At 41.5% G+C, this 22,129-nt stretch overlaps 1 protein-coding gene across 1 annotated transcript in view; it reads left to right on the forward strand.

Annotated features, from left to right (window-relative positions):
- LOC112252852 (serine/threonine-protein kinase 32C) overlaps positions 1-22,129 on the forward strand; it is a 153,317-nt gene that overhangs the window by 54,201 nt on the left and 76,987 nt on the right. Inside the window, exon 2 of the mRNA XM_024424524.2 lies at positions 869-924. Coding sequence (XP_024280292.1) covers positions 869-924 — 56 coding nt within the window. The remainder of the gene's footprint in view (positions 1-868; positions 925-22,129) is intronic.

Consider the following 22,129-nt stretch of genomic DNA (forward strand, 5'->3'; position numbering starts at 1 on the left):
AAACTCCAGCCTGGCGCGCACACACACACACACATGCCACAGGGTGAGGCCAGCAGAAGCCCTCATGACACCCACACGACACGCACTCTGACAGGGCAGCAGAGGCTCCCTTCTCCATGGTCCTTACCCACCATGACATGCAGGTTGACTATTAATGTCAAGAGTCGTATCCTGGAGGCAGAACTGAGAGATGTTCCCTTAGAGGCCAGCTGCAAATTAAAAATGGGCAATATTGAAAAAATTCAGTAAAACAAAAATGTGTTAATTTAAGGTTAAGTTTAGGCATTGTAGTTAGGTTTAAATTCAGATTTTATTACTTTGTGGGTGTGCTAGATAGTGACCACTCTGCATAGCTGCTTCCAGAACAAGATTCATGCTGAAAAACGCTAACCCACTGCTCATGACATTTCAATCAGATGCACCAATTGCAAATGAGTGGTTTTCAGCTACACTGTTTCTTTTCAGTCAACGAGGCAGCGGCATGATCATTTTATTACTAATGATCTGCAATCGAGAGGATACCCTCTAATCGCTTGTGAGCTTTGCAAATTATCCACATAACACATTTAAATTACCAGTGTTACAAAAAGCTAATTATTTCACAGTAATGGATTATGTTCCACTGTATCTACTGTATAATAGCATACTATGAGATCCTAAAAGGCTCAAGCCAGTCTTTAGAAATGGAGCTTATTGTCTGTAGACGTTTCTGTAATAACCTGTAATAACCTTTTCCCTGTTACTGCTGTCCCAAGTTTTTCCTTAAACTGCTTTCAAAATGTTTGATGCGACTACTGTATGACACCAACAAAGCAACTTGCCTGTCCGATCTGTGTCACTGACAGATTTGTTTGCTTTGTTTTCCCAGTAACCTTTGACCACTTCCAGATTCTCCGGGCCATTGGGAAGGGAAGCTTCGGAAAGGTAATGCAGTCGGCGTTCCGACTCCCTCTGCTCTCTAGCTACTCTGTGTGTGCGTATGTGCTTTCAGCGCCACACAAAATATTGTATTTGAATTCCATAATTTTGAATTTGTATTAGGATATAGAATTTGAATTCAATATTTTTTTTCATTTGTAATGCACCAATGTAATAATTTAATTCATGAATTGAACTTGTATTTCACGATTTGAAACTGAAATGAATGAATATTGCTTTCAGTTTTAAAATTCTATTTCAGTAATTGAATATTCAAATCAAATTAAATATTTATATATTCAGTTTCAATATGGTAGATGAGGTCATAATTGTCTGTATCAAGTTGACAAACTATTATTTCAAGTGTATCAAAGTTTCATATACTCAACTTCTCAGATTCTGTTTTTAAATGCAGTTCTCTAAATTTAGATTCAAAACCAGACACCATCCTGGTACTTTTCCAGCCAGAAAAGGTGAAGGAGGACCGATAAAATCAAACTCTCTCTGTGGTAAACAGTAGCATCTGGCAGTTTCTGAAAGCAGTGTGGCATGTTGAATTTATTTTCTTCTGTTGAATTTGGCTCTAGCATTTGAACCGTTTCGGCTATAAACTATTATGACCCCATTCCTGAAAGCTAAGACGATCTGAAACATGGACGTGCCTTCTGTTCCCCTGGGGGAACAAAGTGTTGTCCTTTTTATATAAACTTCCTGAACTCCTCTCCACAGGCATAAGTGGGCTAACACAATCTTGTGACGTGCAGGAGACCTGGTTCGAACTCAGTCAGTCACAAGAGCAAGATTAAATAGGGAGTGTGACGGCTAGCCTTAGAAGGGCTATGAGAGGACTGTTCAACTATATTCTTATGGAGGCCAAATGACGATTTCTGTGACACTCCCTTCTAATGTGTCCTGCATAGCCTGTGATAATTATAGGGGGGAACAGAAGGCACAACCATGTTCCAGAGCATCTTAGCTTTCAGGAATGGGGTCATAAAAGGTTATAGCCAAAACGATTCAAACACTAGAGTCATTCATAGGAAGAAAATGGATTCAGCATGCCACAGTAGCTATGTTTCCATGAACTTGTCCAGGGATTTTTATTTATTTATTTGTCAATATTTACAAAGTTTTGCATAAAAAATAGATGCGACAGTTGCCTGCTAGGGTGCGTTTGCATTTTAAATCTCTTGTGTCGATGAAAACAGCTGGACGTAATGATTTAACTAGTATCGAATAAATTTGTCGTGATTGAAGTGTTTCCGTTGCCCATTTAGGCAAATTGCTATTTTATTGTAATAATTATTTCAAAAGCACAGTTTCCATCATCATTTGTCCCACTAAAGAAAGTTATACACCCCTGACGAATGGATCCAAATGTTGTCAATCTTTAGATCATTTCTCCAATATCTCTATTTCCATTACACATGTCTCTCATTTTTTTGGGGCACGATTGCTTTTGTCAAGCATACCTGGATCAGGCCAGAAACTGGCGCCAGAAGATACTGTTTACCACAGAGAGCTTTTGATTCTATCTGTTCTCCTCTACTTTTCCTAGCTGGCAAAGTACCAGGATGTTGTCTCTGGATTTGAATCTGAATTTAAAGAAATGCATTTTAAAGTTGAATCTGAATGCATCTGAGATGTTGAATATCTGAAACTTTAATAAACGGGAAATTATAGTTTGTGAACTTGATACACGGACAAGGAATGCAATATCTACCATATTGAAACGGAATATATAAATATTTAATGTGTAGATTCAATTGAAATGTAATTTTAAAACTGAATGCAGTATTCATTAAATGCAAATTAGATTTCTGAATTCAATGACTCAATTGGTGCATTACAAATGTAAAAAAAATACATTCAAATTCAATATCCCAATACAAATGCAAAATTATGGAATTCAAATGACTCTGGGTAATTCTGTGGCACTAATTACCCCTCACTCATCATTCTCAACAAGGAAGCAGAGAAGGTCTGGTGAATTGGGCCTGAAGTAATTACATTTTTAATTCTGATTTAATCTTAAACGTAGCGGTTAATTAATTTAACTGTAGCTGCATTTTGTTTCTTTAAATATAATCTTGTCAGTTGGGATGTAAGTAGATTTGACCCTCTGTCTTAAATCTAATTACCAATGAGGCAAAATAGCTCAGATCGTCATTTTGCTTAATGCTTATCTTGTGTAATGAAATGCCAATAGGGAAATTGTGTGCGTGTGTGTGTGTGTGTGTGTGTGTGTGTGTGTGTGTGTGTGCGCACGTGCGTTTGTGCGGGTATTGAAACTTAATACCACAACTCTTTAAATCCTCTGAAATATCCTGACTAATATATGTTCATTATACTTGCAGTCTTTGCGAACCTTTTTGCAATCTTTCCTCTTTGCTCTTTTCAAAATGGAATCTTTTGGCAAAATAAGTGTCTCTTTTACACAGCAAGTCATCCCCAGCTGCAGAATACATTACCATCTGAATTTATGTTAATTTTACTTATTGCTTCTTTCCCTCAAGCTGCTGTCACTTCCCTTATCATGTTAGAAAGAGTATCTGCAGTAAGGCATGAAATCCACAGCATCCAGCCAGGGGTTTAAAGGCTGAGCCATTCGACACATCTGGCCTTAGACTAGTGTCCAAAAAGGTATTACAGGAAGAGACGCAGACGTTCACTGGATATGAAAACCCAGAGCGAAAGGGAGGGCAGCCCTGATGGTTCTCTCATGCACATACAGGCACACACGCATGCATGTACAACACACACTTTTACACATACAGTGCCTTCGGAAAGTATTCAGACCCATTGACTTTTCCCCCATTTTTTTACGTTAGTCTTATTCTAAAATGGCTTACAAAATCCTTAGCAGTCTACACACAATACTCCATAATGACAAAGCGAAAACAGTTTGGTTTTTTTCCCCCTCCAAATGTATTAAAAATAAAAAAGTGATACCATCTTTACATAAATATTCAGACCCTTTGCTATGAGACTCGAAATTGAGCACAGGTGCATCCTGTTTCCATTGATCATCCTTGATGTTTCTACAACTTTATTGGTAAATTCAATTGATTGGACAGGCACACACCTGTCTATATAAGGTCCCACAGTTGACAGTGCATGTCAGATCAAACTGAGCAATCGGGGAAGAAGGGTCTTAGTCAGCGAGGTGATTAAGACCCCGATGGTCACTCTGACAGAGCTCCTCTGTGGAGATGGGAGAACCTTCCAGAAGGACAACCATCTCTGTAGCACTCCACCAATCAGACCTTTATGGTAGAGTGACCAGACGGAAGCCACTCCTCAGTAAAAGGCACATGATAGCCCACTTGGAGTTTGCCAAAAGGCACCATAAGACTCTCAGACCATGATAAACAAGATTATCTGGACTGATGACACCAAGATTTAACTCTTTGGCCTGAATGCCAAGCGTCATGTCTGGAGGAAACTTGGCACCATCCCTACGGTGAAGCGTGGTGGCAGCATCATGCTGTTCAGCGGCAGAGACTGGGAGACTAGTCAGGATCGAGGCAAAGCTGAACGGAGTAAAGTACAGAGAGATCCTTGATGAAAACATGCTCAGGACCTCAGACTGGGGTGAAGGTTCACCTTCCAACAGGACAACGAACCTAAGCACACAGCCAAGACAAAGCAGGAGTGGCTTCAGAACAAGTCTCTGAATGTCCTTGAGTGTCCCAGCCAGAGTCCAGACTTGAACCCGATCGATCGAACATCTCTGGAGAGACCTGAAAACAACCTGGCAGAGCTTGAGAGGATCTGCAGAGAAGAATGCAAATTCAGGTGTGCCAAGCTTTTAGCATCATTCCCAATAAGACTCGAGGCAGTAATCGCTTCCAAAGGTGCTTCAAGAAAGTACTGAGTAAAGGGTCTGAGTATTTTCCGAAGGCACTGTAGATGTGACCAAGAAATTGGCCTTCAGGTAACCTTGCATGTCAGGCTTGTAAACTCTATACAGTGTCTGGTAAATTGGCCTAGCCTTCAAAAACCTGGTTGCCTACTGCCAGGAGGCTGACACTTGTGACAATATTCCCAATCACTAATAAAATATAAACAAATGCTTTATTGACCACAAAATCAACATTTTGCAATGGCCATCAGTCTCCGGACTTGAACCCCATTGAAAACATGTGGTTTGAATTGAAGAGGGCATTCCATTAGGGCAGACAATGATATCAAGGATCTGGAAAGATTCTGTATGGCGGAATGGTCTAAGATCCATCCCAAGGTTCTCCAATCCATAAAACATTTGAGAAAAAGGCATAGTGTCGTTTTCCTCGCAAGGGGATTGTACTAGAGTTCTGGAAAAAGGGGTGCCAGTCATTTTGACCCAGATCTTTTTAGATTGCCTTTATTACTTGTTAAACAAAATATTGTTTCCCGAGCCATTGTATTAGTATAAAATAATATTATTTCCGGATTTCTTTTTAGCATATAATATAGCTCAGTATTTGTATTATTTATTTTATAGTCTTTTAGTCTTTTTTTTGTTGCTCATCTTTATCAATGGTGTCAATAATTATGGACCTGGCTGTATTTGAACCCAGGTCTGCTCTGTAGTCAACTTGGCTATTTAGTAGTTTACCCATAAACCATCATTCCTGTACCTGTTGTGTTTGCCTGCCATTTGTCATTGATCCTCTTTCACCTGACACCTCATGTCTCTGCTTATGCCATATTTTGAGCGTGTGTGTCTGTATCTATGTCTCTGTGTGTGCTCGGTATTCTCTGTATTCTCATTGCTTGGAATGCAGGCTAAATTGTAAACACTTCCTTGTAGCTCAAGGTCTAAGTAGGTATGTGTTGGTTGTGCCAGAGGGAGGGTGGAGATGATAGATAGCAACACACCTGCAGGTGTATCATGAGGTCTACTGACAGACAGACAGATATAGCTCACTGACTCACAGATAGTTTTAAGGAGGTCATCTTGTCTATATGTAGCTGTGTGATGTAGCTGCACTTGGTTTGCATGCTGTTAAAGAGCAACATGGTCTTCCTACCAATAGGGGACTGTCACACAGGAGTCTGTGCTGACCATTTGTTTCTACGTGTGTTTGTGCTTCATGAGGTGTTTTGCGTTTAGCAGCGTACATAGGTCATCGCCTCTGTGTTAATAATGTGTTAAAAATGTCCCTGGTGTTTTTGTGTGTTTGTGTTAGCCAGGCATGCGTGGGGAGCCTTCTTTTCCTATTTGGGGGTTGGGGGGGGGTGCTGGGAGCGGGAGCTTGCCTGCTGGAAATTTAAAAGAGGCTCTCAGTGGGAGAGCTGTTTGGAGCTGCGGACCCCTGCTGACACCACCTCTCTGGCTTTCTAAAAGACCTCAGGTGCTGATGCAGGTTCTTGTGCCTGTCCACTCCGGCTCTCTTCTCCACACGCACACGCAGTGTGTGTTTGTTTTCCCCAGTCGTGATGGAGACTGACATCCTCCTTGGGCAAGGGGGAATAGCCCACATACAGGCCACGGATGAATTGCCTCTCCCTCTGTTTAATATAAAATAACTTGAGACTTGACGTGGAGTTGGAGACTCGGGACTCGACTTTCACTTGAGGCTGATGACTTTGTTACATTTTGTCACTCATTTTGTGGCACAGAGTCTCAGCGGTTTACTCTACATTCAGCCAGAGACAGACGCCACAGGATCGCACATACAAAAAACATGCAACAGATTGGCTATGGAAATGCACACTCAGCCCTCCGATTGAACCAGCAACCTGTCAATCAACACAGGTCGGGTGAGCTAGCGAACAGATTGTTGATTTTCTGTACAGCTATAGGATCGGGTGCAGTGCAAACGTCAAATTGTAGGGAGAGAGGATTGTCTTAAATAAATATGCAGCTCCAAAAATAGTTTGGTAATCTAGAATATTGACCGTTTACTTTGCAAGCTGGCCAACAATGGGGCACCAAGCAACAATTACCAGCATAGTACTACTGGTCTTTTGGTATGTCAAAATTGCTTGACATGTATCATTTACTTATGAAGCTTGCATTTAGAATTGGTTGCTTAAAATATATTATCATTATATTGGAGACAAAATAATGTAAAGGGTTGTCAGGTAGCATCAATAAATAGACACAGATTTGTAGTTGAACTGGTGTTGTCACGATACCAGAATTGATACCATCACGTTACTCCATACCAAAACTATACCAAAACGATAGCAAGGCAAACAAAGAAGGCATATGAATGGCACTTGATCCAGCCAGAGTTCAATATCATTACATATATTTTTTTTAAATATGTAAATTTTTTTCCGTTACTGCCATGTATGCATTAATTAATAAATTATACAATTATACAATTATACAAAAGTGTTATAGCCTGTAATGGACATTGTTTTGTTTCTGCATGCTGCATTGCATTATTCAGGTGTGTTCTGTGCAGCATGAGTGGGGCGTTAATATGATGCAGCCCAGACTCCCAGTGAGTGCAGTAATTCCTCAGGACAGGCTAGAGCTTCTGTAGTATTGAGTAAGTGGAGCAGGCATGGTGCAGGCACGGTGTGCTCTCGCTATAAGGTGACATCGGCTGCGCCGCCAATAGACTCTCTCAATCAGTAGACGACATGAGACACATTTGACAGAAGTACCGAAAGTAACAAATTCTAATACTGAAGTGTTTTTCATGTTCTAGTATCTAAAAAGTACAGAAGTTTCGGTCTACTGCGCAATACTAAGTTGAACAAGTCATTGAACATGTATAGTTAAAAAAATATATTTTTTACTTGTGACTCAACTTGCTCTTAGATTGCATGACTTGGGCTTGACTCGAGACTCGACCCATTCTACTTGGGACTTGACTTGAGACTCAGACCTTGGTACTTGAGACTTGCTTGTAATAACAGTGACTTGATCCCACCACTGGTGAACACTGACAGATCTTTGTGAGCGGATCTATAGTCAGGCAGAACAGCATGATATGGCTTCATCCAAAATGTCACTGTATTCCCTGTACAGAGCACTACTTTTGAGTGGACTATTTTTGATCAAAACTAGTGCACTACATAGGTTAATGTGACCCATTTCAGATGCAGTCTGATACATTCATGATCCTGCTTATAGAGACTGACTGGAAAGGCTTCCACTGGTTGATTATGAAGGCTTGCCTCATACAGATGTAGGATCTTAATTTGATTACCCTGTTTGCAGGAGAACTTTCCTGCAATGAAGGACATTTAAAACTCGTGGTGTATTTGGGGGTTTATAAATGCTTCTGAAGTTTTTAATTTCCACTTTGAAATTTCCGACTTGATTTTCCCTTATGAAAAATGTATCAAAAAGGTCAATTAAATATAATCCACATAATTTACATTTCCTGTTTGTGCAAGATAATTTTTCTGCTGTAGCAAACTAGCTCAATTTAAGATATTACTGTACCGCATCTGTACCGCAGATGCTCAGGCTGTAGATTGCCTGGTATTGCAGTGTGGAGCTGTGGAAAGATGGGCACAGTAACAGTTTGGCCTTAGGCAACCTATTAGCCCCCAAATACTCCTCCTCTGCTACATTTCTGGCTCACCTCAAGTACAAAGTACAGCTGCACATAGGCAATCAAAGCACACAGGTTTCAGCAATTCGCTTTGAGTGCATTGTTCTATATACGCCATCCTGCGTCCAGTGTTTGTCCTTTGTTTCCTCACAGTCAAAGACCATCTCAGTGCAGGTAAATTTCCAACATAATAATGTCTGGAAAGGAGTAGATGGAATGGCATCAAACACCTGGAAACCATGTGTTTGCTGTATTTCATACCATTCCACTGATTCCACTCCAGTCATTACCACGAGCCCGTTCTCCCCAATTAAGGTGCCACCAACCTCCTGTTGTATCCATCCTAGCTTGCAGCTCTTTAGTCGACTACTGCCCATTTCCCTGTTCTCACCTGTGCTTTTCCTATCACTGTTAGAAATATCCTAGTCCAGTATTGTAAGAAACTGTTTGAATGACTAAATAGAAATAAGTCATATATTTTTTCATCTAATTCCAAATATCCCAACTAAAGCGTTCATCAGTTGTGTGAGACGAAATTTATAATTTATGCATGCAGGAGGTTGTGGGGACCTCCATGCAACCACAGGCCAGTGTGAAGAAACTAGTTAGATGACAAAGCTCTTTCATCCTTCCCCAGCACTAGGAGGGCGACAGTTCCTGTATAGCTCTACTATCTCACTTTGAGGCCACGCTCAAACAGTCAAATGGAGGCCAGTCTCTCTCTCTCTGTTGTTATTAATGACAATGGCAGCCTTAATAGCGCGTCGTGTAGCTCTGAAAATGGCTGCCCAAGCTTGGTAAACACTTGAATTTCCTCCTGCCTGTCACTAATGATATAAGGGAAGATGGCGGCGAGGGGAATGAATTAAATAAAGGGGATTATGTCTTCTCTCTCTGGCTGACAAGTCCATCAGAGCCTGAAAACATATTTGCCTTGCTCATCGCTGCCTCTCGACAAAAGACAGCTATAGCCCACTTTGTGTCTGGTTTTTTTTGTGTGTGTGTGTGTGGGTCTTGATGCATATTATTCTATGCTTGCACCACTCACTGTTTCAATCATTGTAGTCTGTTTGCATACAGTATGTCAAGCACTAGACTATAATACTGACACAACCAAACCTCTCACGCAACACCTAGCCTGAAAGCCCAATCTGAGATGTTGATAGATATGAGCACATTTCCCCCAGAAAAAGGAACACATAGTTTGGTTGCTATGAGGAAATTCTTCTTAGTAATCTCTTAAGACAGGTGCCTGATGCTGTTCATGTTTCCCCATGTGTCCTCAAAAAAAGTCACTTGGCACTTAGCTGACCTAGAAAAATAAATCCTATGCTTCCTGACTACACTGAATTGAATAGCCAACCCTTTTTCCTTCACCGCGCCGAGGGCTCCCTGGAGTTCTGGGCCGTGACAACAATTGATAGGGCTTCTAACTATAGCAGAACCAAGGGGATAAGGGTTCTTTTAAAAGGTAAACATCCCGAGCCAACCTTGGCGATCCATTTTTCATTACCACACTTTGAAGCCAAGCACGGCATGAAAGAGCATTTTTTTTAAAAGTAGTACTTCAGCTAATAAGCATTTAGTAAGTGCATGTGCTGGTAGCTGCTAACATGGTAATGAGCTAGAGGGGGCTGGGAGAAATGAATTCAGGAGGCTGAGGAATGGGATTGTTAGCAGGGTACATGCCATATCAGTCAAGTCAAATTATATAAAATAACATTTTAGAACAACAAATATTACTGCCTAAGCCCTGTTAGCCTAAGCCCTTTAGCAGCAGAAAATGGCTGCTTTTCAGGTAACGTATTGCATGGCATCCAAGACCCAGGTACATTAATGTTATTTAAGGGATTGTTATGATTTCATATCAGATTATATGTGTGGTGGTAAGGTGTTTTGTTAGATAAGGGCCGAAGTGGTTTCTGCCTCGTTTCTCATGTTGACCAGTTTGGATGGCTTATCCATTTGGAACTGTCTATCGTCTTTTCCTCTTCTTCTTTGAGCGACCTCCATAAATGTGTCAGTACAAAGCTCTGCTATTGGATATAAACTATTCATTGGTCCATTAAAACAGGTATTTCAAGAGCTGGTCATCTTAAAATGTTGTTGATTGTAAAAACTGAGGCGCAGTGTGCTTCAACAGATTGGAATCCTTTATTTTTGGGGGTTGTGGGCTCCAATAGTTCTTCATGTCAAAATCAAAGAAAAAAATCTGTCTACAGTAATTTAGTAATGCAGAGAGGGGTAAACTGACACCTATGATTTATGTGGGTATTCGTTTGATACACAGTACAGGATAGGCCTACTTTTCTGAAAACCAGTTATTTTCTTTAAATGTCTGGTTTGGGCATGATTAATCATTTTGCGTTTGTAATATGTAGTTATTCATGCCAATAGGCTGTATCAAATCTTCGCCTGCCTTTTTCAGTGACAGGCTCTACTTCGTTGTCGGATAAACCTCTGATTATTAATTTTGCGGTGTACGCTTGGCACCGTCTCCCGTCTGCAGCAGGTTCCCTTTGAATTGTCAGTCAAATGCTGTATCCGTCACCTTTTCAGGTCCAATTAAGAATTTATACTCCGTTAGAATTGCAGAGAGATTCCAAATACCCTGACAGGGAGAGAGTGAGTCAGAGGGATGGAGTGTGGGATTCGGGTAGATAATGGAGTAGACACTTACGCTAGCAACAACTAGCGAATGATTTGAGATTACATAAGTGGATGCTCCCAATCACAATCCTGACAAGCCGACAATCGTTATTTTGTATTTGCTGGTGAGAATCTCCTCATTAAGCATAGGCCTACTCAAAGCTCTAAGGCAAGGGTGCCAAACTCATTTTTCCCCGGGGGGCACATTCGGTCTGCAATGTGGTCTGGAGAGCCACATTGAACATTTTATATACACTGCTCAAAAAAATAAAGGGAACACTTAAACAACACAATGTAACTCCAAGTCAATCACACTTCTGTGAAATCAAACTGTCCACTTAGGAAGCAACACTGATTGACAATACATTTCGCATGCTGTTGTGCAAATGGAATAGACAACAGGTGGAAATTATAGGCATTTAGCAAGACACCCCCAATAAAGGAGTGGTTCTGCAGTTGGGGACCACAGACCACTTCTCAGTTCCTATGCTTCCTGGCTGATGTTTTGGTCACTTTTGAATGCTGGTGGTGCTTTCACTCTAGTGGTAGCATGTCTACAACCCACCCAAGTGGCTCAGGTGTAGTGCAGCTCATCCAGGATGGCACATCAATGCGAGCTGTGGCAAGAAGGTTTGCTGTGTCTGTCAGCGTAGTGTCCAGAGCATGGAGGCGCTACCAGGAGACAGGCCAGTACATCAGGAGACGTGGAGGAGGCCGTAGGAGGGCAACAACCCAGCAGCAGGACCGCTACCTCCGCCTTTGTGCAAGGAGGAGCAGGAGGAGCACTGCCATAGCCCTGCAAAATGACCTCCAGCCGGCCACAAATGTGTATGTGTCTGCTCAAACGGTCAGAAACAGACTCCATGAGGGTGCAAAGTCCACAGGTGGGGGTTGTGCTTACAGCCCAACACCGTGCAGGATGTTTGGCATTTGCCAGAGAACACCAAGATTGGCAAATTCGCCACTGGCGCCCTGTGCTCTTCACAGATGAAAGCAGGTTCACACTGAGCACGTGACAGGCGTGACAGTCGAGACTCCGTGGAGAACATTCTGCTGCCTGCAACATCCTCCAGCATGACTGGTTTGGCAGTTGGTCAGTCATGGTGTGGGGTGGCATTTCTTTGGGGGGGCCGCACAGCCCTCCATGTGCTCGCCAGACTGCCATTCGGTACCGAGATGAGATCCTCAGACCCCTTGTGAGACCATATGCTGGTGCGGTTGGCCCTGGGTTCCTCCTAATGCAAGACAATGTTCGACCTCATGTGGCTGGAGTGTGTCAGCAGTTCCTGCAAGAGAAAGGCATTGATGCTATGGACTGGCCCGCCCGTTCCCCAGACCTGAATCCAATTGAGCACATCTGGGACATCATGTCTCGCTCCATCCACCAACGCCACATTGCACCACAGACTGTCCAGGAGTTGGTGGATGCTTTAGTCCAGGTCTGGGAGGAGATCCATCAGGAGACCATCCGCCACCTCATCAGGAGCATGCCCAGGCGTTGTAGGGAGGTCATACAATCACATGGATGCCACACACACTACTGAGCCTCATTTTGACTTGTTTTAAGGACATTACATCAAAGTTGGATCAGCCTGTAGTGTGGTTTTCCACTTTTAATTTTGAGTGTGACCCCAAATCCAGACCTCCATGGTTTGATAAATTTGATTTCCATTGATAATTTTTGTGTGATTTTGTTGTCAGCACATTCAACTATGTAAAGAAAAAAGTATTTAATAAGAATATTTCATTCATTCAGATCTAGGATGTGTTATTTTAGTGTTCCCTTTATTTTTTTTGAGCAGTGTATTTCCTCACTGTCAAAATTAGCCAACAAAATTGTCCTCTATCCATACTTTTGGGAATTTTTGATGCTCCCTGACAGTCTAGCTTTCATTTCAGTGATTATTAATCAGCTGGACACAGTCAAGAAACTGTATGAATGTAGGTCCATTATCATTTCTACACAGTTTAGATTTCATGTTGTGGGGGTGCTTTGCTGCAGGAGGGACTGGTGCACTTCACAAAATAATGGCATCATGAGGGAGGAAAACTATGTGGATATATTGAAGCAACATCTCAAGACATCAGGAAGTTAAAGCTTGGTCATGAATGGGTCTTCCAAATGGCCACTGATCACAAGCATACTTCCAAATTTGTGGTAAAATGGCTTAAGGACAACAAAGTCAAGGTATTGGAGTGGCCATCACAAAGCCCAGACCTCAATCCGATAGAAAATGTGTGGGCAGAACTGAAAAAGCGTGTGCGAGCAAGGAGGCCTACAAACCTGACTCAGTTACACGAAAATTCACCCAACTTATTGTGGGAAGCTTGTGGAAGGCTACCCAAAACATTTGACCCAAGTTGAACAATTTAAAGGCAATGCTACCAAATACTAATTGAGTGCATGTAAACTTCTGACCCACTGGGAATGTGATGAATGGAATAAAAGCTGAAATAAATCATTCTCTACTATTATTCTGACATTTCACATTCTTAAAATAAAGTGGTGATCCTAACTGACCTAAGACAGGGAATTTGACTTGGATTAAATGTCAGGAATTGTGACAAACTGAGTTTAAATGTATTGGGCTAAGGTGTATGTAAACCTCCGACTTCAACTGTACAATTATCTGTAAGGTTCCTCTGTCGAGCAGTGAATTTCAAACACAGATTCAACCACAAAGACCAGGGAAGTTTCCCAATGCCTCACAAAAAGGACATCTATTGGTAGATGGGTAAAAAGCAGACATTGAATATCCGTTTGAGCATGGTGCAGTTATTAATTACACTTTGGATGGTGTATCAATATACCTAATCACTACAAAGATACTTTATTGCTAACTCAGTTGCCAGAGAGGAAGGAAACCACTCAGGGATTTCACCATGAGGCCAATGGTGACTTTAAAAAAAGTTAGAGTTTAATGGCTGTGATATGAGAAAAGTGAGGATGGATCAACATTGCAGTTACTCTGCAATACTAACCTCATTGACAGAGTGAAAAGAAGGAACCCTGTACAGAATAAAAATATTCCAAAACATACATCCTGTTTGCAACAAGGCACTAAAGTATAACTGCGTAACTTTTTGTCCTGAATACAAAGTGTTATGTTTGGGGAAAATCCCATACAACACATTAAGTACTACTCTCCATATTTTCAAGCATAGTGGTGGCTGCATCATGTTATGATTATGGTTGTAATCATTATGGATTGGGGAGTTTTTCACAATAAAACACAAACTAAATGGAGCTAAGCATAGCCAAAATCCTAGAGGAAAACCTGGTTCAGTTTGCTTTCCACTAGACACTGGGAGATTAATTCACCTTTCAGTAGGACAATAACCTAAAACACAAGGCCAAATCTACACTGTAGTTGCTTACCAAGAAGACAGTGATTTGTTCCTGAGTGACCGAGTTACAGTTTTGACTTAGTCTGCTTAAATCTAGGGCAAGACCCGTTTGACCCAGAAAGATATATATATATATATATATAATTTCCATGTTTCATTTTCAATACATTTGCAAATATTTTTAAAAACATGTGGGTCATGAGGTCGAAGAAATTGTCCGTGGAGCTCCAAGACAGGATTGTGTCGAGGCACAGATCTGGGGAAGGCTACCTAAGCATTTCTGCAGCATTGAAGGTCCCCAAGAACATGGCTTATGTTTGGGAAATTAACATTCAATTCTCTGGCAAAAGTTCTGGTGGACATTCCTGCAGCCAGCACACCAATTGCACCCTCCCTAAAAACTTAATGTGCACCTGTGAATTGATCATGCTGTTTAATCAATTAATGATGTGCCACACCTGTCAGGTGGTTTGATTATCTTGGCAAAGGAGAAATGCTCACTAACAGGGACGTAAACCAATTTGTGCATATGCAAAATGTATTTTCTTTTTTCAGCCCATGAAACATGGGACCAACACTACTTCTTGTGTTTTTATTTTTGTTCAGTATATTATCTGCTTTCTGGTCACTGAACACTGATTGTGTGAAGAGAAAAAAGTTACAACCTTCCCAGTGATTCAGTGTTTCTTTTGAGGTTTGGATCTCTTTTAGGGCAGATGTTTTTTTTATTTTTAGCCTCCATGCTTCCTAGCATCCTCCTTTCCTTTGACACTTTCCACATCAATCAGCTGCTGCACACTTTTTGATTTTGCAGTGATGAAATCAATATCAAACCTTGGGCAGGCCTTCCCTTTAAAGGCCTCTTTAGGGGCAAGTTAAGGTGTGCTGTGCAGCTGGTGGTCAGAGATGACAACCGTTCAGCCAACGTTGTCACTACATCAGGTGCCTCACTTCCAGGCAATGCTGGCCACGGTGCCTCTCCTGCCACCGAAACTGTGGAATCTGGAAGCAGGCAACACAGTCTGTTCTTGCGATTATGCCAGTTCATCATCCGGGTTGGTCCCCAGTTTCCAAAAGGGTTGACCTTTTTACTCTGCAGATTTTTTTACTCTGAAATTAGCCTAAATAGCAGGTGTTCATAATTCATATTTAACAATGAAGTATAGCCAGCGGGACCATAATTCTTTGGACTGCACCAACCATTAGCATTTTAGAGATGGCCCTTTTGCTCACTTTGGTGTCCATTACAGTGAGAAAGGCTCATACCAAGAAGCTATCGCCCTGACTGACTGTGCTACAGTCCTAAGACCACCACCATGCTAATCTATCTGTCCTTGCCCATCTCCAATGATTTGAATCTTAGAAAGTATAGTGTAACAACTTTTTTTAACAACTTTTTTTTAGGAGGAGTGGAGGTGAACCCTGGAATCCTAAAGAATTTCCAGTGCGATAGTAAACAAACAGCTGCTAGCTAAGCTAACAGTCTAGTTGCTTCATTTTTAACCATAGTATTCGCGGGTGGGATGGTCCTTACGTCCTGAGAACGTTTTTATTTAACGTTTATATTTCCCAAAGCAGCATCGCAGCGGGCGGCATTGCCTGCATGTATAGTAACATTATCAGCAGCAGGAGGTGGCAGTTCCAGGATGATGTGTAGTACATGGGTAAGTTGTTTATCAAGTTTACCATCTATTCTAGGTGATGTCAGGTAGCTAGCTAGCTACATATTATCAAGCTAGACAGCCATCCAATATTAGTTTTTTTTTTTACAAACATTAGCTTGATCTGCAAAAAAAACAAGCTAGCCACCTAACCAGTAGCTCATCTAACTAGCTAATGAACAGACTTCCAGTCCCAAAGAGAACTATTAAAATACAAAAACTAAATTACAACGAAATATCAAATGTTATATCACTTGATAATAAGGAAGCAAGTTCTGGTATAATTTCTTTGTTTCCTAATCTCAGATAGAGACATGCTGAACTCTGCTAAACCCTGTTTGTGGATGAAGGTCCCAAAAAAAGTCCCAAGTCCTGGAGAGACTGAAGAGTATATGGCCAATGGGTTATACAGTGCCTTCGGAAAGTATTCAGACCCCTTGACTTTATTAAATGGAAGATGTTTGGAACCACCAAGACTCTTCCTAGAGCTGGCCGCCCAGACAAACTGAGCAATTGGGGGAGAAGGGCCTTGGTCAGGGAGGTGACCAAGAACCTGATGGTCACTCTGACAGAGCTCTAGAGTTCCTCTGCAGCACTCCACCAATCAGACCTTTATGGTAGTGTGGCCAGACGGAAGCCGCCACTCAGTAGAAAGCACATGACAGCCCATTTTGAGTTTGCCAAAAGGCACCTAAAGACTGACCATGAGAAACAAGATTGTCTGCACTGATGAAACTGAGATTCAACTCTTTAGCCTAAATAGCAAGCGTCACGTCTAGAGGAAAACTGACACACACCATCCCCACGGTGAGGCATGGGGGTGGCCGCATCATTGGGATGTTGGGATGTTTTCAGAGGCACGGATTGGGAGACTAGTCAGGATCGAGGAAAAGATGAATGGAGCAAAGTACAGAGTTCTTTGATAACTTGCTCAGGACCTCAGATTGGGGCAAAGGTTCACATTCCATCAGGACAACGACCGTGAGAATGTTCTCCGAGTGGCCCAGTCAGAACCTGGACTTGAACCCGATCGAACGTCTCTTGAGAGACCTGAACATTGCTATGCAACAACGCTCCCAATCCAACATGGCAAAGCTTGAGAGGATCTGCAGAGAAGAATGGGAGAAACTCTCCAAATACAGGTGTGCCAAATTTGGAGTGTCATACCCAAGAAGAATCGATGCTGTAATCGCTCCCAAAAGTGCTTCAAAAAAGTACTGAGCAAAGGGTCTGAATACTTATGTAAATGTGATATTTCATTTTTATTTTATATAAATTAGTAAAATTATTGGTGTATTCTGTGTAGATTGTTGAGGGGGGGGAACAATTTTATCAGTTTTAGAATATGGCTGTAACAAAATGTGGAAAAAGTTGAGGGGTCTGAATACTTTCCGAAGGCACTGTTTATGCTACTGGTTTACTGTTGGTTTGTGTAGTCCTACAACCAAGTCTGTTAAAAGTAACAATGGATGGAACTAGAACATGCATGGGGAACCTTGCTCCTAGAGATCTAGCTAATGGTTGCAAGTTTCTGTTCTAGCCCAGCCCTGACATTCTGCTTATTACTTACACTATTAATTTAACTATTCAATCATCTTTTGTTATGGAGTAATATGCAGGAGAACAAATGTGGTTTTAGAAGTGGGGGGGGGACATAAAGTAATTATGTATACAGTACCAGTCAAAAGATTGGACACACCGACTCATTCAAGGGTTTTTCTTTATTTTTACTATTTTCTACATTGTATAATAATATTTGAAGACATCAAAACTATGAAATAACACATATGGAATCATGTAGTAACCAAAAAAGTGTGAAACAAATGAAAATATATTTGAGATTCTAAACCCTTTGCTTTGATGGCAGCTTTGCACACTCGTCATTCTCTCAACCAGCTTCATGAGGTAATCACTTGGAATGTGCCTTGTTAATTTGTGGAATTTCTTTCCTTTTTAATGCGTTTGAGACTTGCTTGGGCAAAGAAACACAAGCAATGGACATTAGACTGGTGGAAATCTGTCTGATGAATCTGCATTTGAGATTTTTGTTTCTAACTGCCTTGTCTTTGTGAGACTCCGAGTAGGTAAGCAGATTGTCTCCGCATGTGTGGTTCTCACCGTGAAGCATGAAGGAGGTGTGATGGTGTGGGGTGCTTTGCTGGTGACACTGTGATTTAGAATTCAAGGCACACTTAACCAGCAAGGCTACCACAGCATTCTGCAGCTATACACCATCCCATCTGGTTTGCACTTAGTCCCACTATCATTTGTTTTTCAACAGGACAATGACTCAACACACCTCCAGGCTGTGTAAGGGCTATTTTACCAAGAAGGAGATTGATGGAGTGCTGCATCAGATGACCTGGCCTCCACAATTACCCGACCTCAACCCAATTGAGATGGTTTGGGATGAGTTGGACCGCGGAGTGAAGGAAAAGCAGCTAGCAAGTGCTCAGCCTATGTGAGATGCTTCCCATATGTGGGAAAACTGTTGGAAATGCATTCCAGGTGAAGCTGGTTGAGAGAATGCCAAGAGTGTGTAAAGCTGTCAAGGCAAAGGGTGGCTACTCAAATATAAAATGTTTTGATTTGTTTAACACTTTTTTTTTTTACTACATGATACCATGTGTTATTTCATAGTTTGTGTCTTCACTATTATTCTACAATGTAGGAAATAGTAAAAAAATAAAGAAAAACCCTTGAATGAGTAATACATACATTTATTTAGCAGATGTTATTGCGGGTGTAGTGAAATGCTTGTGTTCCAAGCTCCAACAATGCAGTAGTATTGAACAATACACACAATCTAAAAGTTAAAAAAAAAAATGGAATTAAGAGATATATAAATATTAGGATGAGCAATGTCGGAGTGGCATTGACTGGAATACATTATATACAGATGAAATGAGTAGAACAGTATGTAAACATTATCAAAGTGACCAGTGATTCCATGTCTTTGTACATGGGGTTGCAGCCTATAAGGTACAGGGTGGAGTGGCCAGGTGGTAGTGATGGCTATTTAACAGTCTAATGGCCTTGAGATGGAAGCTGTTTTTCAGTCTCCCGGTCCCAGCTTTGATGCCCCTGTACTGACCTCACCTTTTGGATGATAAGGGGGGTGAACAGGCCATGGCTTGAGTGGTTGTTGTCTTTGATCTTTTTGGCCATCCTGTGACATCGGGTGCTGTAGGTGTCCTGGAGGGCAGGTAGTTTTCCCCCGGTGATGCATTGGGCAGACCGCACCACCCTCTGCAGAGCCCTGCGGTTGTGGGCAGTGCAGTTGCTGTACTAGGCGGTGATACAGCCAGACAGGACGCGCTCAATGGTGCATCTGTAAAAGTTTGTGGGTCTTACATGCTGGCGATCGTGCGCATGTTGATTTTTAACCTTTTTATTTAACTAGGCAAGTCAGTTAAGAACAAATTCTTATTTACAATGACGGCCTACGATCAGGACACGCAGTTTGAAATATCAAAACAAACTCTGAACCAATGATATTACTTTGGGGGCGGGATGATGTTTCTAGAGCCTTTTCTTGCCTGCATTTTTCAGTTACCCCGTTGAAATGTATTCTGATTCTTCTGATTTCACTGCGATTGAGGAGTGGTAACATGGGTAAGTACATGATTGCATATTGTAAAATAGTGATATTATTGCCAAGACAGGAGTATATTTTAATAAATGCAAATTATAGTTTTGCACATCTAGGCACTTTCCTGTCACTGACTCCCATGCTCCTATAGTATACATGATGACAGGCTGAGTACTATAATTAGCCAGTCTCTTTCACCTTACAACCAAACCACTCTGGTATGAGATATAAACTAATATTATACTCACCCAAAGAAGTAAAGAAAATAAGCAATATTTTGTATGCTTTTCTAAACGGCATGGATTAACAGACGCCACCTGTTAAGACAAGTTGGTCGCACTTGTATTAATTATTGAGGCTCAGACAGGGAAGGAGGAGGTGGTTATGGGTGCATCCCATAAATGTGCAGAGAAGGGAGCATGGGCAATACTACCAAGTTGTCCAGGAGTTGCTTTTGGACCCTGCCCGACATCACTGATACTTCCAGATGAGCACAGAAGAGATGGAGACTCTTCTGTCTTTTGTTGGCCCAGACCTCACCAAGCAGATGACCAACTACTGGACCCCAATAGAGCCTAAGCAAAGATTAGCAGTCACTCTAAGGTTAGTTATTGGAAAAGGTTGTATTGTGTAAGCAGGAGCATGGATATATAAAGAAACTCTAGCAAACTTGTGATCATGATGCTCCACAGATGTAGGTCTGTTTCATTACATTAAGGGAGCAGCAAGATCACCAGGTGCTATAGTGTATTTTCATTATACTCAAGGTAAGGAAGACAGTATTCCAATTACAATTTAAAAGAAAGTTAAATACAAGGTGCAATGCAAATATAACTGCAACAACAAAGAAGTGCAAATGTAAACAAACATTTCCCTTTTTGAAACTCTAAAACCAGAACACATGCCTAAGTATGCGCAGGGTTGGGTTCTGCCTTTCGGAGGTGATTATTGATGTGACTGGGAGTCTGTAACAGGTCTCTTGAGAGAATGTACTGAAAGTACTGTCATCCCAGCTATATGTTGGAGACCTAGGTTCTGGTGAGTATTGATCCCTCGCCTCATCGTACATCATTGGCTGCAGTCCACCTCTTCTGTGCAGAGTACTTGCGGGCGGTGGTGGTGGCAGTGATGTTACCTGCTGGTTATGCCAGTTATGTGTTGGAGACCTAGATCCTGGTGAGTAGGAGTATTGATGCCTAGGCTGGCCGTACATCAGGCTGCAGTCCAACTTTTCCATGCGGCGCGTCAAAGAGCCATTGTGGTGGTAGCAGAGGTGTTGCATGCTGGTCATCCCAGTTTACAATCAATGATAGTAGTTGCACTTTCAGACATTCCTTGGTTCTTACTATTTTCTTCAGCTCTGGCACAAGGCTGGGCACAAATAACTCATCCTCCAAGGTAGTAGCAGAAGGGATTGACTTCCTGACAAATGCAAGCAGCTCTTCATCCACATTTTGATGGTTGACCTTCTGTTTTCGAATTCTTGGCTGCTAGTCTTGAACCGTGTCTTTTAGTGGTTGGTATTGACTGTTGTTCAGGCATCTGAAGCACAGGGTCATGGCTCGGGGACACCATGTCGTCCTCAGTGTCATCGGGCTCCACAGGTTGTAGCTGAGACGAATCAGCGTTTTCAAGGCAGAGGTTGCCTCTTGAGCTGAAAATAGGTCAACTTATAAATGTGAAGTCAAATGTGTTTAAGTAAACTTTAAAAACCTCAGCTCAGGCTCAATGAATCTTTCTCAAATCTAGGCCACAAAGTCTAACACTGATGGTTTTCATCATTCCTCAGTAATAAGAGACTGGTTTGTAATCTATAGGCCGATATAGTCACTAATTCAGAAATGTAATAAATCAAATAAAATGGTATTTGTCACATACAAGCCCTTAACCAAAAATGCAGTTCAACAAATTAAGTTAAGAAAATATTTACAAAATAAACTTTTTTTTAAACGTAACACAAGAAAATTACATAACAATAACGAGGCTATATACAGGGGTTAGCGGTGTTGAATCAATGTGCGGGGGTACAGGTTAGTTGAGGTAATTTATAAAGGGACTATGCATAGTGAATGTAAATAGTCGGGGTGGCATTTGATTAATTGTTCAGCAGTCTTATGGCTTGGAGGTAAAAGTTGTTAAGGAACCTTTTGGTCCCAGACTTGGCACTCCGTTACCACTTGCTGTGCGGTAGCAGAGAGAACAGTCTATGACTAGGGTCACTGCAAGACCTTGAGATTCAGAATTCAGTGCAATCAATTCAAATGTATATTATAACTTACCTTCTTGGCTGGGCGTAAGGTATCAAGAATGATAATATTTTCATGTATTTCCATTCTTTCTGATTGGTTCCCCCAGTACCACTGGGCTGGGCCTTCCGTAGGTGCCTTACAAAAGTGTCACGGAGGGACTTCCATCTGGTTTTGCACAATTCAACTTCTGTGAAGAGTAAAATAGAA

The sequence above is a fragment of the Oncorhynchus tshawytscha genome, linkage group LG06 (genome assembly GCF_018296145.1).
Source record: "Oncorhynchus tshawytscha isolate Ot180627B linkage group LG06, Otsh_v2.0, whole genome shotgun sequence".
Taxonomy (NCBI): Eukaryota; Metazoa; Chordata; class Actinopteri; order Salmoniformes; family Salmonidae; genus Oncorhynchus; species Oncorhynchus tshawytscha.